The 16,470-nt window shown below is 41.5% G+C and overlaps 1 protein-coding gene across 8 annotated transcripts in view; it reads right to left on the minus strand.

The window, feature by feature from the left end:
* The window catches only part of ADAT1 (adenosine deaminase tRNA specific 1), a 35,902-nt gene extending 19,560 nt beyond the window's left edge, over positions 1 to 16,342 (minus strand). For 6 of the 8 annotated variants that reach the window (XR_015260044.1, XR_015260043.1, XR_015260042.1 and 3 more), the window contains exons 1-8: positions 15,658 to 15,954; positions 14,847 to 14,915; positions 12,390 to 12,444; positions 11,486 to 11,616; positions 9,340 to 9,961; positions 5,137 to 5,282; positions 2,599 to 2,728; positions 1,196 to 1,282 (exon numbers count right to left, since the gene is read on the minus strand). Coding sequence is in view for 4 of the 8 variants with exons in the window: in XM_086758272.1 (XP_086614398.1) it covers positions 1,196 to 1,282; positions 2,599 to 2,728; positions 5,137 to 5,282; positions 9,340 to 9,961; positions 11,486 to 11,616; positions 12,390 to 12,444; positions 14,847 to 14,915; positions 15,658 to 15,826 (1,409 nt within the window). In the remaining 4 variants the exon portion in view is untranslated. Of the gene's footprint in view, positions 1 to 1,195; positions 1,283 to 2,598; positions 2,729 to 5,136; positions 5,283 to 9,339; positions 9,962 to 11,485; positions 11,617 to 12,389; positions 12,445 to 14,846; positions 14,916 to 15,657; positions 15,955 to 16,054 lie in introns of those variants that run through there. The other 2 variants (XM_086758274.1, XM_010116122.2) reach the window with 2 other exon arrangements.
* Positions 16,343 to 16,470: the final 128 nt, after the last annotated feature.

Genomic DNA, 16,470 nt, shown 5'->3' on the forward strand with positions numbered 1-16,470 from the left:
GCATCCCAGAGCTGGTGAAATCACACCTGGAAATCAGTCTAAAATAAAATAAACCTTCCAAGGCAATGGATTTGGAACCTTCTATACCTCTCAGACTCTCTAAGCCAAAGCAAGAGAGAAGTTTCTGTATATATGAAACTACGCCCTGATCTATGGCTATGGTAGCTATTCTGGCTGGAATACCACCAAATAAGTAATGTGCATAATGCAATGCCAGCCCAGATGACTACTGCAAGAAACTCCAGTCTGATAAACCAAACTTGTTTCTAATAATGTAAAAGCAACTTCCAAGTATGGCTTCCCCAGAGAAAAGCTTCTTTCTGTTCTTTCCAGAAAGTCTCTATCTACGTAATATCTGCATTGCAGAAAGAGCCCTACACACTACCTCACCTTACTAGCTCTTACTCCATATTATACGTAGATGAAAGAAATAAAAAATTTAGCCTAGCCTTTTCTAAAGGAAAAAAAAAAAAAAAACCAAAAAAACCCAACTTCTTTTTTTTTCTACTCAAACTTTTCCTTCTTGTGAAACAAAGAAGTGGCATTTGATGAATTACTAAACACCAACCAGATATCAATAACCCCGTGACAATTCTGGGATGGGAGGTTTGAACCCCAGCAAGGGTTCAGTGCTGCAGGCACCTGATGTAACAGCTGATGTTTTCAAAAAAGATACTGCTTTCTCCTCTTATCTCCCTTTCCACTCCTCCTTCCCCAGCTGTCCATTGTTGCTTTCAGACAAGACCACTTCAACTCAGAAAAAAACCTCCCAAATGCAGAGTTTTCTGCCAAGACAGCAAGTTGAAGAGACTGACAGAGCTGTCCAACAGACACCAGATCTAGTGCAAGAGAAGGACAGGGCTCCACCGATCAGGAACAGAATCTACCCTTTTGAAAGTCAGTAAGTCTTCAAGAAGAGATCAAATTCTTAACTCCAAACAAACAAACCACCTGCAATTTCCTCTGTCTGTCATTAACACGAGATGCGATAGCTCTTTCTCCAAGGAGGTGATTAAAAAGACCAAAAAGAGACGCTTCCTAACCTATCGAGCACACACGGTATTTTTCAAGTATAAAATTTTAACAACAAAGTTATCTAAAGTGAGATTCATAAGTAGATTCTGGTACCATCACAGTATTTCTGAGTTTCATTAAGATAAATTCACTCTTCTAAATATAACAAATATGTTTTTACCGGAGAGTGTCTGGTAGATCCTCTTGCGAAATACTTGTCACCAGCTTTTGGAATGTATGGAAGAGTTCCACTTTACAGATCTTGGATCTGATGAGAAAAAAAACCAAAACAAAACAAATTATGATGGAGAAAAGAAATCAGAAATGCACTTCCTCGTACAACAGTACATCCCAGCTGAACATTTTTGATAAAAACATTATGTCCACTTCTTAAATAATCAAAAAAAGTTCTCCACAATTTAACTTTTCCTACCCGAATGGAGCTGCCCACCTGCCTTTTCCCTTCTATGTTATATTGACGAAGAGCTGCATTGCTCTCATTGTCCCAGCCAGCACTCTGTCAGTGTGCAGAGAACATTTTAATATCCCCACATTGTTATCTGTGTGAGACTGCATCATCAGCTCACAACTACAGCAAGGTTGGGCCAGAAGGATTACTCCCAGAACTGATCAAACAAGCACAGAAAGATTCCAAAGGTTTGTTCAAACTGGCAAACTTCCTATTATTCAGTACAAATAGAAGAACCAGCAGAAATACCTGGAACAACGCTGTCCTTTTCACAACGGTGATGAGGGCACATACAGCAACAGCTGCATGGCAGTTAAATACGAAGAGGCTCATCAAAAATAAAGTGAGTCAAAGTTTGAAAGGTCTTTTGAATACCATATGCATCTCTGTCAGCTTTAAGCCCTTCTCTTACCCAAAGAGAAGGCAATCAGAAGAGCTGTTTATAAAGTATGCTTTGTTTTTTAAAGCCCCAAGCTATTTTCTTTATTTAATTACATTCTCTTTATCCATTTGTCTTAACAATGACTGGATTCAGTTCAACATGTGCAAGCTGATTCTCCAGAAGCATTGAAAAAAACCCACCAATCAAAAAAGCCTTCCTATTTCGCTAGTATGTTAAGAACTCCAAAATTAGCATGCAAAGATGCTCTACAATTTCACCTCATGTTAATCTGTCCAAGGTTCATATTGTATTTTTTTGAATTTTAAGTAATTAAGCATTAACAAAAACACATACCAGACATCTACAAAAAAGAGGACCTGCAACACACGCATTTCTTTCACAGTCATCAACTCAAAAGATACAAAGCAAAAATTCTGCTAACTTCACAAAGAAATAAGCTGTCTTTTAATAAAAATCAATCATACTCCCCCCACCACGATTATCTACAATGCTCCCTTTAATAAACAGTAACAAAAAACCAGGATAAATTTGTTAACCCTCATTCAACTTCTGTCATTGCAACTCCCCTTCTCTCCCTCACTCAGTGACCCTTCCTTTTCCTCTGCTCCCTATCTTTCCCCTTTTTCCCCACTCCCTACATTTCCTTCTGCTTTCACAATGTACTATACATCACATGAGCTGACAGAGGCATGTATGCTGACAAATAAGATACCTGCATCCAGGTATCACAACATTCTCACACCTGCTCTGATAGCTCCCAATCCTCTTCTTTGTTGTTCCCTGCCGGAAGCCATCCGAGGTGACATCCAGAGGTTGCTCAGGGACTGCACTCCAACTGATAGCTGTAGAAGAAAGGACTATGAACAAGGAAGATGCTCTTACCACAAAAGCAAAACTTAACAGTTCCTTTCATTGTATGTGTTCACGTGACACCATGCTGCTTCCCAAAGTAATTCAAACTAGAAAAGGGATCATGGTTCTCTAGGGCCAGAATTCCAGTACCTGAAAGAACAGGTAAATTCTATTAAATTTTAAAAAACAAACAAACAAACCAAAACAAAAAAACACACCACAACAAAAAAACCCCATACGCTCTCACACACACACAAAGCTTTCATCTTAATCCGGTCCTTCAAGAATCCATGCCTCTAAATATCTGGCTTCCAGCTTTGTAATTCTCCCCTTTTTAGAGGGATTCTACTTTCTTTATGCATCCTGTCCAGACAAAGCTTTAAGAAATTTCCAGGTGAGATGGCTTATTTTCATATCAGGCTCTGAAATACTCCCTCAAGCTACTTGCACCAGTCACTCTTACATTTTCCTTATTAATTTACCGTGTTTTGTATACTCTAAATAGTTCTCTCTCTGCTAAATGACTGACATACAAGAAATATCTGTAGACTTTACTTGAAAAATATTATTATCTAGTAGTCAAATAATAATTTGTTGGAAGAGATAGCAAGTGCCAACAACCTTATCTTTTACCTCCATTCTGGTAACCTTATTACCATCTTAAACTGTAAACTTCTTACTGCTGAAACTCTGCATGCCCACATCTTATAGATTTTTAAATAACTAGCAAAGCATCAATAGCACGTTAACAGAAACAAAACTGACTGACATGCCCAATCTGTCATTCCATAGCCTAACAACAATTCCTTTAACTTCTACTGCCTTGAGACGACTTTTACTCCCTAAGTTCTCCCATTTCTCTGTGTTCCTAACAGGCAAAACAGCTGCACATTCATTAACTCTAAAGACAATTCTCTCAGCTTCTGCCTTTCATGATACCGTTCAAGATGCTCAAAAACTACACCTTATAAAGCATATTATGGGGACTGGTTATGTTAATCACACTTTTATTATGACTCAAATGTATACTGCAATTGCTGTACTCTGAAAAGTGTAAATTGTACTTGCATTGTGATAGGTACAACGCTGTATCACTCTACTAAATTAAAATCTTACGTAATGTCAAATAACATTAAACACATACAACTGGTATTAAACATTAAACCCTCCACCTGTGGAATATCTAAAACCACCTGGTCAGAGGATATCAGATTCTGACAAGCAGATAAAAATTTACTTAAAAATGAAAACATTTTCTATTCTTTCATTTCTTCGTAGTTATTGCAAACTTCAAAATATTAAACGGAACACATTTTCATTTGTAAAAATACCAGCTAAAACATTCCTATCAAGCATATTTCAATACTCAGTGTAACAGCCTTGAATTTAGAGTTTGTTCTGATTTTCACCCCTTCAAGAAAAAAATCAACCTGGCATAACTCATATATGCAATCTGTGTGACAAAACATCATTCATCTTTATTTAACAGAGTTACTTGAGTAACTATACAGAAAGAAAAGCATAGACAGGACTTCAGTCAAAGTTGGCTTCAGATCTTTTTTGCTAAGTGAACTGGCACCATTTTTCAATAATAGATTTTGTTTCCTATCTCATAGAATCAAAGTATTTTCCTTCCTGGCACCTGTAAATAACTCCAATTTAATGAATCTGAATTCCATTAAGGAACCCTTTGTTTCCATTCTATTTTATCATCAGCTCTATTGTAATAGAATAACTCCCAGTTAAGCCAGAAAAGTATACAACAGCAGAAGGCAGACATGTCCGAGTTTAAAGAAACTGCTTAACCATACACATACAGTGGCAGTTCCATTGGTTTGTTGTTTTTTTTTTCCCCCAAATAAGACCATGTTACTAAATCACAACGTGACTTGCATATTCATTTACCACCATGACAAAAATGCAATGTCCAAAACCTCTATCAATTAAAATCTTTACACTATACTACTCTGTATTCTTTCTACATTCAGATTCCTGGAGCAATTACAAGCAAAACTCTGCATGACAAGTCTTCTGCTTATTACCAAGGAGAATGCAAAATTAATTGAAACAAGAAGCCTTTTGATATTTTTGTTTTCCTATTGCACTCAGAACTTCTGCTTTCGCTGGTTATTTTCCATCTTTGTTTAGATTATAAATTCTTAATGGCACCGACCAAGTGTTTATTCAGTTTGAAAATGCCCTACGGGGAGCTAGAGGCTGAGCTGAATATTATTAATTATTAACAATTAAGTTCTGGCCTGAAATTAATTTCTTGCTATGAGTCACACTTTGCCTCTAGCACTGGCAATGAAAGATGTTCCATTTTAGGAAACCAAAACCACCTAACTTCTATTTGGACTTCTGCACACAGTTATGCAACTAGCCCAAGTTAACTCACCTGCACTACACGGAACAAGTTTTGTTTTGCTGGCAGTTTGAATTTCCTGAATCGCCTGACGGCTATGTTCAAATTGAAGATCTGACTGCAGCAGCTTAACCTCCTGAGCAAGAAAGCCATCTGGTAAAAATGAGATGTGCTGACACCTAAAGTAAAGAAGGAAAAACACAAGTGATTTTAAGTCTGATCTTTCCAAAGAACCCGATTTTGTGCAATTCCCCTTCATAATCTAAAACATGTTACTTTTACATTAAAACTGAATTCATGAGAATAAGAGAGACAAGGAAGTTGGAGGGGCATGTTTCCCCTCAAAAAAGTATATCTTAAAAAAACAAAGCCACATAGTTTATTAAGACCTTGTCCATCCTAGAAAAACTATGATGAACTGATTTTTAAAAAGGTCTTGTTAAAAGACCTTTAAATTAAAAATAATAATTAAAAAAAATAATAATCACAATTAAAAATAATAATCACATTTACATAGTCAACCATATTACATTAACAACCGTTTTATGAAGCTATAGGTTCACCATCAAAGACTAGAAAGATACAAAATGTACTTACAGTTCCACGTATAACTTCACCTTTGTTGCCTTAAATTACCATTACACAGTGAATGGGATCAGGATCACATGAGAAGGAATGAATGGCATGTTTAATCATCATAACATTTACATAGAGCAGAAATGAATTAACCCTGAGGATCATGTTGTCAGACATAATAGTCTGAAAAAGTGCCTGACTTCACAACCTAAGGCTAGGCAAATTCTGCTCCCATGTGTTACAGAGCGAAGAAAGGATTATTCAGTAAATTCCACTGGATAGGTAGCTAGAGTTCCCTCTATTAATACACTGTGACCCCTTTTATAACCATCTTAGAAGGATGCAAGTCTATAGAGAAAAGGAGTTACTACACAAAGTCAAATCTTTCAGATTAACTGGTCTAGTAACCGCCTCTTAAGGGAGCGGTTCAGGTCCCCGGTTTCTTTCTTGCTCTCCTTTCCCTCCAGTCTGCCCAGTTCAATTTATTCTTTTCTAATGCCTGCAGATTCCTTTGTTGCTCTGATTCAACCTCCTAAGCAAGAAAAATATCCACTTCCTATCGTTTTGTTGCTGGAATAGTTTTTATCAACTCCAAGATCTGAGGAGCAAGAAAGCCAGTGCACAGCACGTTACTTTCCTCATTTAGCAGCAGTGCACTTTTTAGCTCTCACAAAAATTTCCCTGATGTGACAGGTTGCGTTATCAGAGGTCTACTACTCAGAGCAGGGAGAAAAATGCACTCTTGGATGTAATTCAGATCAAAGCAGCAGATAAGTTTATACCACAGTGGAAATGCACATAAACTTTGCCTTTGCAGTCCAGCACAACTCTTTAAGTTTTCCAACTGACCAGTACAAGCTGCCACATGCTAGATGTCCTGAACCACTTCAGTAAATCACAGAACGGTTGAGATAGAAGGGACCCCTGGAGGTCATCTGGTCCAACTCCTCCCTGCTAAAGCAGGGCCACCTACAGCCAGCTGCCCAGGACCATGTTGGCTTCTGAATATCTCCAAGGTGGGAAACTCCACAACCTCTCTGGGCAACCTCTGACAGTGCTCCATCACCCGCACAGTAAAAAAAGTGCTTCCTGATGTTTGGAGGAAACCTCCTGTGTTTCCGTTTGTGCTCGCTGTCTCTTGTCCTGTCACTGGCAACCACTGAAAACAGCCTGGCTCCATTTTCTCTGCACCCTCCCTTCAGGCATTTATATGTCTTGATAAGACCTCCCCAGGTCTCCTCATCTCTAGGCTGAACAGTCCCAGCTCTCCCAGCCTTTCCTCACAGGAGAGATGCTCTGCTCCCTTAAACATCTTTGAGGCCCTCTGTTGGACTACCTCCAGCACGTCCATGTCTCTCTGCTACCGAGGAGCCCAGAACTGGACACAGCACTCCAGGTGGGGCCTCACCGGTGACAGTACAGGGGAAGGATCACCTCCCTGGACCTGCTGGCCATACTTGGCCTAATGCAGCCCAGGATACCATTAGCTGCCTTTGCTGCCAGGGCACGCCGCTGGCTCACGTTCAACTTGGGCTGTAGCAGGACCTCCCGGTCCTTTTCTGTGAAGTTGCTTTCCATCCGGACAGCCCACAGCATATATTGGTGCACGGGGCTGCTCCTCCCCAGGTGCAGGACTTTGCACTTCCCCCTGTTGCACATGATGAGGTTCCTACTTTTCTCCAGTGTGTCAAGGTCCCTGTGGATGGCAGCACAATACCCTGGCGTATCAGTTGCTCCTCCCCATTTTCAGTCATCAGCAAATTTGCTGGGGGTACACTATGCACCATCATCCAGATCATTAATGCAGATGTTAATCAGGACTGGATCCTGTACTGGCAGGACTCCTGGGGTATCTGGCTAGTTACACCTCCAACTACACTTTGTCCAATGACCGCCACCCTCTGGGCTCAGCCGTTCAGCTGGTTTCCAATCCACCTCACTGCTCATCCAGCCCATGCTTTAACAGATTCTTTATGAGGATCTTACAAGAGGCAGTGTCAAAAGCCTTAGTGAAATCTAGGTAGATCATGTCCACTGCTTTCCCTTCATCTACAAGGCAAATAATTTTATCATAGAAGTTTTTCAAGTTGGTCAGCATGACTTCCCCTTGGTGAATCCATGCTGACTACTTCTGATGATTCATGTGCCTGGAAATGCTTTCCAGGACTAACTGTTCCATCTCCTCTCCAGCGATCAAGGTGAAGCTGACCGGTCCATAGCTCCCTAGGACCTCCTTCTTGCACTTCTTGAAAAATGTAGTGACATTTGCTTTCCTCTGGTCTTTGCGAACTTCTCCCAACTGCCCTGATCAATCAGAGATTAACGGGAATGGCCTTGCAATGACATCTGCCAGCTCCCTCAGCTCTTCTGGGTGCATCCCATCAGGACCCAGGACTTACGCGTTTAGTGTTCTTACGTATTCCCTGACCTTTTCTTTTTCCTTCCTCCTTGATCCAGTCTTTTCTCCTCATCTCTAGGACCTGGGATTCCCAAAGGCTGGTCTTGCTAGTAAAGACTGAAGCAAAGAAAGCAGTCAGCACCTCAGCCTTTTCCACATCCTGTGTAACCAAGTCCACCATCTCAGTCTCAAGTCTACATTTTCCCTAGCCTTCCTCTTGTCACCTATATACTTATAGAAGCCCTTCTGGTCTTTGACATCCCTTGCCAGATTCAATTCCAGTCGGGCTTTAGCTTTCCCAGCCACATCCCTGTACACAGAGACACTGTCTCTGTATTCCTCCTAGGTTACTTGCCCTTGCTTCCACCCTCGATATGCTTCCTTTTCATGTTTGAGTTTGGCCAGGAACTCCTCCTTCATCCACAGAGGCCTCCTGACATTTTTGTGTGACCTCCTATTCATCACGATGGACCACTCTTGAGCTTGGAGGAGGTGATCCTCGATTATTAACCCATTTTTAAGGGCTCCTCTTGCCTCCAGGGCCCTATCCCATATGACTCTTTCAAACAGATCTTTGAAGAGGCTGAAGTCTGCTCTCATGAAGTCCATGGTTGTGAGCTTACTTTTTACTCTTCTCCCTGCCCTCAGAATCCTAAACTCCATCATCTCATAGTCACTGCAACTAAGGCCTCCTTCAGCCTTCACATTCTCAATGAGCCCCTCAGTGCTGGTGAGTATGAGGTACAGCAGAGTTCGTCTCCATATTGGCTCCTCTATCTGCCATTTCAATCATTCCTAAAGGTGGGTCAAGTTCAAAAATTCCACTTCTTTCTACATTGCTGAGCAGAATGAGAAATAAGTATGCCAAAGCCAGAGCTGCAGAGCCACAATCCTTCAATAGAAGTTGAAGGCCCAGAGTCTCATGGTAGAATTCTGAAGGGCATCCCTGAGAATGTATAAAGCCTACAAATGGTGATCTTCCACTGCACACCCAAATCAGTGTGAATGTAAGTGGTGGAATAGACCAATGAGAGATATTAGCTTGCATGCAAGTACGAACTGTCCCAGAATCATGAAGTTTTGCTCAAAAAGCAAAGATGAGTGCTATTTGGCAGCCAGATTGGAAAGTCATGATTTCCTGTCAACATTCACATTTTCTGCAAATGACTGGTGCAAAGTGCTGATATTTGCATGACACATGTTGTCTTCCATAATTCATTGTCTCCATATATACTATATGACTTCCAAGAGAGAGCACTTACCTTTCAATAATCGCTCTGTGCATAGCTTCCTGGCTGTACGGACACTTCCCCACTATAACTGCTGACAGATACACTGGATACTGCAGGAAATGCATCAGAAGAGCTCCTTGACACCCTAACACATTCCAGCGAGCCAGTTTATCACTGCAGGACATTGAGCATGTTCTGTCCCCACGACCTGGCTTCACTCGTAATAATCCCACACGGTGATACCCTAGCCCAGGTATTCGGGCATCACCTAGCTCTCCAGGCACACACTTGGCCCCAGTTCTGTGAACATCTACTACCTTCAGTCTCCCTAAGCCAGTCTCTCTGTGGACTGTTGTCATCTCCGCAGAACATTCACAGCTCTTTGGATTTGCGTTGTCTTCTTGTTTCATAGATACTTGCTGAACAGCCAGGTCTCCAGCGATTATGGAAAAATAACCATCACCGTCAGTTTTCATTCTCTTGATTATATGATTACTTGCCATTTTCTCTGATTTCCTTTTACCTTCTGGACCCAAATCATCATGGTTACTTCTACACTCTGCTGATTGTCCAGTCTCTGGACAATCTCCAGTCACTGGCGTAGAAAGTTGGTTCTCTGTTTCACTAATTGGAATAATAGAAGCATCTCCACCTAGAACAAAAGAAGTAACATCAAAATTGGCCAAAACCAGATCTTACATGACTAGAACACGTCACACCAGTAACAGTACAGCTACTATTAGCTTTCACAGATTTGCACTCAGGAAAATTTAATTACGAGAACACACTTTGTAATGAACATTGCCCTGTACGATGATGAATCCGACTTTGCTGAAATTTGTTTAATTTCAACTTTTGCCTTCTACCTGAGAAATAACCAAAAATGCAAAATTTTAAACAAAAATTAAAAAGTAAAAGGTATCAAAGGCATTTGACAAACTACAAGCAGTGCTGGAGACTCACAGAACTAGTCTGATCTAACTGAACAATACAAACCTTAAAAGAATAACTACAGAATAACCTATCAAATAAGCATGTAAATTTTAATCTGTATCATTAAAACAAGCTCAAAACAAAAATTCTGAGGCTCAGTTCAAAGCAAACAAAGTCTGACAGGCACATGAGAAAAAGGCAGTCAATAAATTATTCTTGCTGTTAAATTTGAAGATGTAGGTACTAGTCTCATATTGCATTAACAAAGAAAATCATCACAGCATATTCCAGGAACACCAACAAAACCGTGAAAATGTATGAGGAACCAATTCACTATGTGAAGTACTGAGGAGATACACTTTGAGAGCACTTTGACCTCTTTACTCTGGTAACAGACTAGCAGTTGAAGAACACACCAGTAAGAGTGTGGTAACATCGAGACGTCTGATTAGCTGGTAGACCAAGAGATCGCGTTCCTACATTTTGACAACAGATTCTCATCTTCGTGGTGCTGTTTTCTTAAAATACACAAAGAGTGGCTTCAATGACAAAACAAAAAGTTGCATTCCATTCCATAATAAGTTTTGGGTTGGAGGGTTGGTGGTGTTTTGGGAGTTTGGTTTTGGTTCATTGGGTTTTTGTATGTTGTGGGTATTTTCTTCCTCTTTTGTTTTGGTATTTTGTTTGCTTTGGTTTTTTTTGTTTTGTTTGGTGGTTTGGGGGTTTTAGTGTTGTTTGTTTGAGGGTGGTGGGTTTCAGGTGTTTTTTTACATTGGTTGGTTGGTTTGGGGGGGTGGGTTAGTTTTGGTTTGGGTTTTTTGATTTGTTGTTGTTTTGTTTTCTTGGGGTTTGGTTGTTTGTTGTTTTGTTTTTTAAGAAACTGTAGTAAATGCCCATGCCAATTTGAATCCAAGGAGACAAGGTTTAAAGCAAAGCAACCAGGAGATATGACAGGACCTCTGACAAGTATGTTAAGTTTCTGGAAAATAAAACAGTAGCCATTATTGTTTAAAGAGAAAGTGAAGCATTCCACTGCAATATATCACATTTACTGAGTTCTCATTAATTACATCCAGTGAGATGAAATGCCAAATATATCTGTGGAGGACAAGTCAAGTACATGTCAGGACATGTACTGAGAACATGTTACTGCCTCACTCTCACTCCAGACCAAAGAAAGGCAAGGGCCAGAAAAGATTCTACAAGTGGAAGGCATGAAATTGGTTCACTCCAGCATACTCACATGGGGTATGGCTGGAGAAGAAAACAAATGTGATGTTTGGTTTGAGTTTCCATTTCCCAGTTTCAGTTCCTGGAGTAAAGATACTGCATTGCTGATGGGAAGCTGCCAGCCACATCTGATGGAGAAGATACCTGTTAGGCAGAAAGTTTTCATGAAATATTTAACTTAAGTTTTGATGCACCGGAAAACAACAAAAATTAGATGCCCACTAGTGGCTGCCTGTTCTTTCCTGATGAAGTCTATGAGGAGCCAATCAGTTACACTTCTACAGACAGATGGGATCCAACATATTCCATAAACACAAACACATAATTAGAACCTTAGCAACAGACCTCAAAGGGTTGGATTCAGTGGAGTTAACTATCTCCTCAAATCACGTATCTAAGGTCTCCTCCTCCGGCTCTATGTTTTTACCAGCGCTGCAACTCATCTGATTCAGTGAGAGCCAGCCTAGTGGCACCAAACCGCAAGAAATGTACTAGTTTCTGCAGTATTACTATTCTCCTAGCTCAGTTCCTTGAACCAGCTTATCCCATGTGAACAAGAGGACCAGTATGTGGGAAATGGCAAAAAGGCTACCCCTGACAGCTAGTCATCAGACCAGGACTGACATCACATGCAATTAGACCCTACTTCTTTGTACAGAGACTCTACAAGAATGAGGAAGGAACAAGCTTTTGTGAAAGGACCTTACCACCACGTGCAAGGGTAAAAAATTAGGTTAAACACCTGCTAACAAATGGAAAAAAAAGTGTTGCCTACACACAAGTAATACTGTCTCTTTCATTAGATTCCCATCCCTGAAGTTGCAGAATCTGTCAATTTCAGCTACAGGTAAAAACGGTTTGTATCACAACCAACCTCAAGCAGCACTGAATAACTGCACTTGAACTTCATGCCTCACCTCTGGAAGCTCCTCTTGGCCACAATTTCAGCATGACTGTCATTCAGAATGTCTCCTAAAGCAACAACCAGATGAGAACAATACATGTCATTACTGAAAAGGAGACAAGCAAGCAAACAGAATTTGATAGATGATAGTTTTCCAGATTTGTCAGCATTTGAAGGTTTAACATTCGTATTAGGTTATTCCAAGGTATTTAAGCTTCTAATCACTACAAAAGAAGGTCAATAGCCTTCACAAATGAAGGACAAGAGTCTTCACTCTGCAGCAAGTCACAGACTTGTTTAAATACCAAATTTGAACTCTTCTGGTGGCTGAAATCCTTTGAGTTGAATACATGTTGTCTTCCTTCAAAACCTTCATGATATTTGCTCTTAATAGTAAATCTTTATATTCTCAGATTAAGCATAACATCCAGAAAATGTCAAGTGTTTGGTAAGCTTTTGGTTAAAGTTTCTTGTTGCACTGTATCCTACAATTACTTTTCCTTATAAATAATTCCAATATTTACCAGGTTTACACACCTCATCTTTAAGCTTCCTACAGCGTCTGCCTATTGCGGTATCTAAAGGAACAGGATCTGTAGATCAGCTTTTATTTCAAGAATAAAGCACCAGGTGATAAAAAGTCTTTTTTTAACAGTTCTAAAACTTTAAAGGTTGAAAATTCTTTAATGGATAACTATTAACACGACCTACAAACCAAGATAATTTAAAAATAAATGAACGTTATCATAAGAGGAAAGTATTTTCGAAACTTAAGAGCACTGGAAAGAAACAGAGAGAACTAGCTTTACTTTTTCCTAGCCAAATTTCTGTTTTGACTCTTGATACCTAGATTGTACAGCAGTTTAATCACAATTATTCTAAATCAATCAGAAAAATGTCTGTACTAATACTCTTCTAAGATGGCTAAGTCACAAGAAACATACACAAAATTCTCAAGGTATAGAATTTAGTTTCTTCTCTTTTGCTCCACTAACTCCTTGCAGTATGGAGGACGTTATGAAGTCCTGTAACCGGTTCATAGGATTCCTATGCACAAAGTTCAATCAACATATGATATTTTAAAAGCACAACAGTATTTATTGCTCTACTGTAGCCTTGCATAAGCAGTTACCAGCATAAGCAGTTACAGTTCCTAGCATAAGCAGTTACCAGTGTGTTGTTTTCCCTTTATGAGCATCTTACCACCCCGACTAAGCCGGAGACACCGCCGAGCAGGAGGATGATGATCAGTGGGGTCAGAGCAGAGAAGGGAGATAGCCGCAGCACCCTCAGGGCATCCCCTGTTGTTCACTGAGTGTGCTCTGGGTCCTTTCTCAATCTCCCTGCTCTGAGCCGCCTCTGTTTATCCCCTCAGCAGATTCAGTGGCAGAGTACTGGCCAGGTGTTGGTGCACGCGTGGCCAGCGCATGCAGCAAGGCCTGCCAAGTACGTGCCCTGCTGGCTAACAGCAGTTCCCGGATAGCAGCAACATCCTGCTCAGTAACAACCCTCCAGGCTCCCCTCTCCAAGGTCACGTTCTCACAGCTGTGTGCAGCTTGTAATTCCCCATAGTGGCCCTACACAGACCATCACTGAAATCCCTCACACATGCCACCGCGTGGTCCGTAGCTGGGACACTGTGGTATTCCACAACCCATACTCTCTTAAGCTTGTAATTTCCCACAGTGGCCCTACACGGACCATCACTGAAACCCCTCACACAAGTCCACAAACCAGTCTGAAACTGAGGCATGCAAAACCATTTCTCCTCTATCTTGCTCCACTCCTTTTCTGAAGTCTAAACAACATAGAAAGCTCTGTACCTACACATTCACAAAAACTTTTCCTCCTTAGTCACTTTTCAGCATTAACTACTATGTCTTCTCTCCTAGGAGAGGAGACAAATACATTCTGAACAAAAAAAATGAACACGCAGAGCAAGGAAAATCCTACAATAAATGGCAAGAAATGATAGCTGTGAGAAGTCATGTATTTATCCCATACATTTATTGTACAAACACTTAGAACTACGTAGCTGCAGAATATATGGTAAGGTTGAAAAAGGCTATTAGTATTTTTCTGGTATCACCCTACTCAGCAGTGGTATCTTTTGCAGCAGAACAGAGTAAAAATAGACTGTAACAGGTGACTGAAGCAAAACTGTTTTGCTTATGTTTTGTTTTGCTTTTAGTTATGAAGTCTTTGGGTACCCAGACTCAGGGCCTAAACTACACATTTCCACATACAAAATGTTTATTCACCTTTAATGTAGCAAGCACAGCAAACTTTCAGGGCAGTCATTCTGGCTGCCTAAGCCCCTCTCTTCTTGACAACGTGAGGTCTCCTTTATACTTCTGGGTTCAATCCAGAAGTCCGAACTCAATGCCTTGGACATTTTCATTGATTTTATGACATGAGCAAGAAAGAGGTAGCATAGGTAGTCTGTTCTTGGATTTTACACCATACTTACCAGTTTTTCTCATTTTGTTTCGGCCAATACACTTTGTTCCAGTTCCCAGAGCAACAACTTCCTTTATTACTGAAAAAGGAAACAACATTAACTGAACGAACTATACCAGAAGCATTGCTGTCATACAGTCATTCTGGTAAGACAACACACACAACACTGTGTAGAAGGGAAGGTACAGGGAGGCAAGCTATGCAATATTCCAGAAAATAAACAGTATCAGCTGGAGAACTGACCACAGTAGGCAGAAGCACCAGTGCTAGGAAAAGTCTATGATCCCATAGCAGGAGTGCTAACGCAGGCTTGATATGCTAGGCAACACATAGTGGACATTGGCATAGGATTCTTCAAATACTTAAGAAAGAAGCATGGGATACAATCTGTATGACGACATGGAAAAGATGATGGTGAACTAACACAAATGCATAATATAGCAACACAGTATGTTAAAGGATAGCAAACAGGCTTTTCTAGGATTCTTTCAAACAGTAGCCGAACACACTTTTGCAAGGCCTTACGTTAGGAATTCAGGTCACATTTAGACTTTCACCACTTATTGAACAGCCAGATGCAGGCTTTCACAGTCTGGGAAGAACAGCATTCCATTATAACCACCTCTTTCCAGACAGAAGCTGTAAAAGCTTTTACAATCACAAAGAGCAAAGAATTTGGATGGAGACAGAAATGGGACAGGAAAGGGTGTATATTTTTTTTTAAAAGGTATCTTGCGGGGGGCAGGCAAAAAGCATCAAGGACTGCCACTTCCTCTCCCACGTCCCTCCCTCGCACCCCAATTCCCCCAACTCATTCTTACCCGGCAGATTCCCTGGACTAGCAAGAATCTCTCCTTGGGTTGCAGACTCCACTTTGACAACAGCGGCCAGTGAAGTCCATTCCCTATTTGGATCTGGTTTCCCCTGCTTAGGGAGTCTGCTCCTATAATGCAGGTAACACAGCTCAGCAATTTCATTAGCTGACCACATGGCTCCTGATGCACGTGCTGGTTCTAAACAGACTTGGGTTCCATCATAACACTGATTAACAAAGCCCGTCTCTTCAAACCCTACCACCTTGTTCTGCACGACATCTTCCTGTACCAGGTCACAATACGCATGTGCATGAAACCTTTCAGGATTATTTATAAGAAGTATATAAGATGAAATAAAAGATTTCTTCTCCAAATCGCTAGAAATAAAAACGAATGCTAAAACCCTTATAGTCCTGCAGCAAGTGATACTGCTGGGTTCCCAAGGCTCCCACCACGCAGCAGCCAACAGAGTTCATCACACCACCATCCCCGTGCCGCCCCGGCATCACACCCGAGGCGCCTGGCACCACCGCACTCTCGCTGAGGCCTCCAGGCCTCCACCCTGCCCCAGCGACCAGGGAGCGCAGAGCCGGGGCCGCGAGGGCCGCGAGCGCGCTGGTGGAGCGCTCAGGCGGACACCAGGCCGCCCCGGCGCAGGCCCCCGCCCTCCGCGCCAACGCCGCCGCCGCCCCCCGCCGGACCGGGCAGCCGCGCCCGCCCACCCGCCTCAAGCGCGCCCAGCCCGCGCACGCGCAGCTGCTTCCCCCGCGCGCGGCGCCCGCCGGGAGCGGCAGCTCCTGCGCAAGCGCGGACAGAGAC

This window comes from Chlamydotis macqueenii, chromosome 13 (assembly GCF_036417535.1).
Source record: "Chlamydotis macqueenii isolate bChlMac1 chromosome 13, bChlMac1.mat, whole genome shotgun sequence".
Classification (NCBI taxonomy): Eukaryota; Metazoa; Chordata; class Aves; order Otidiformes; family Otididae; genus Chlamydotis; species Chlamydotis macqueenii.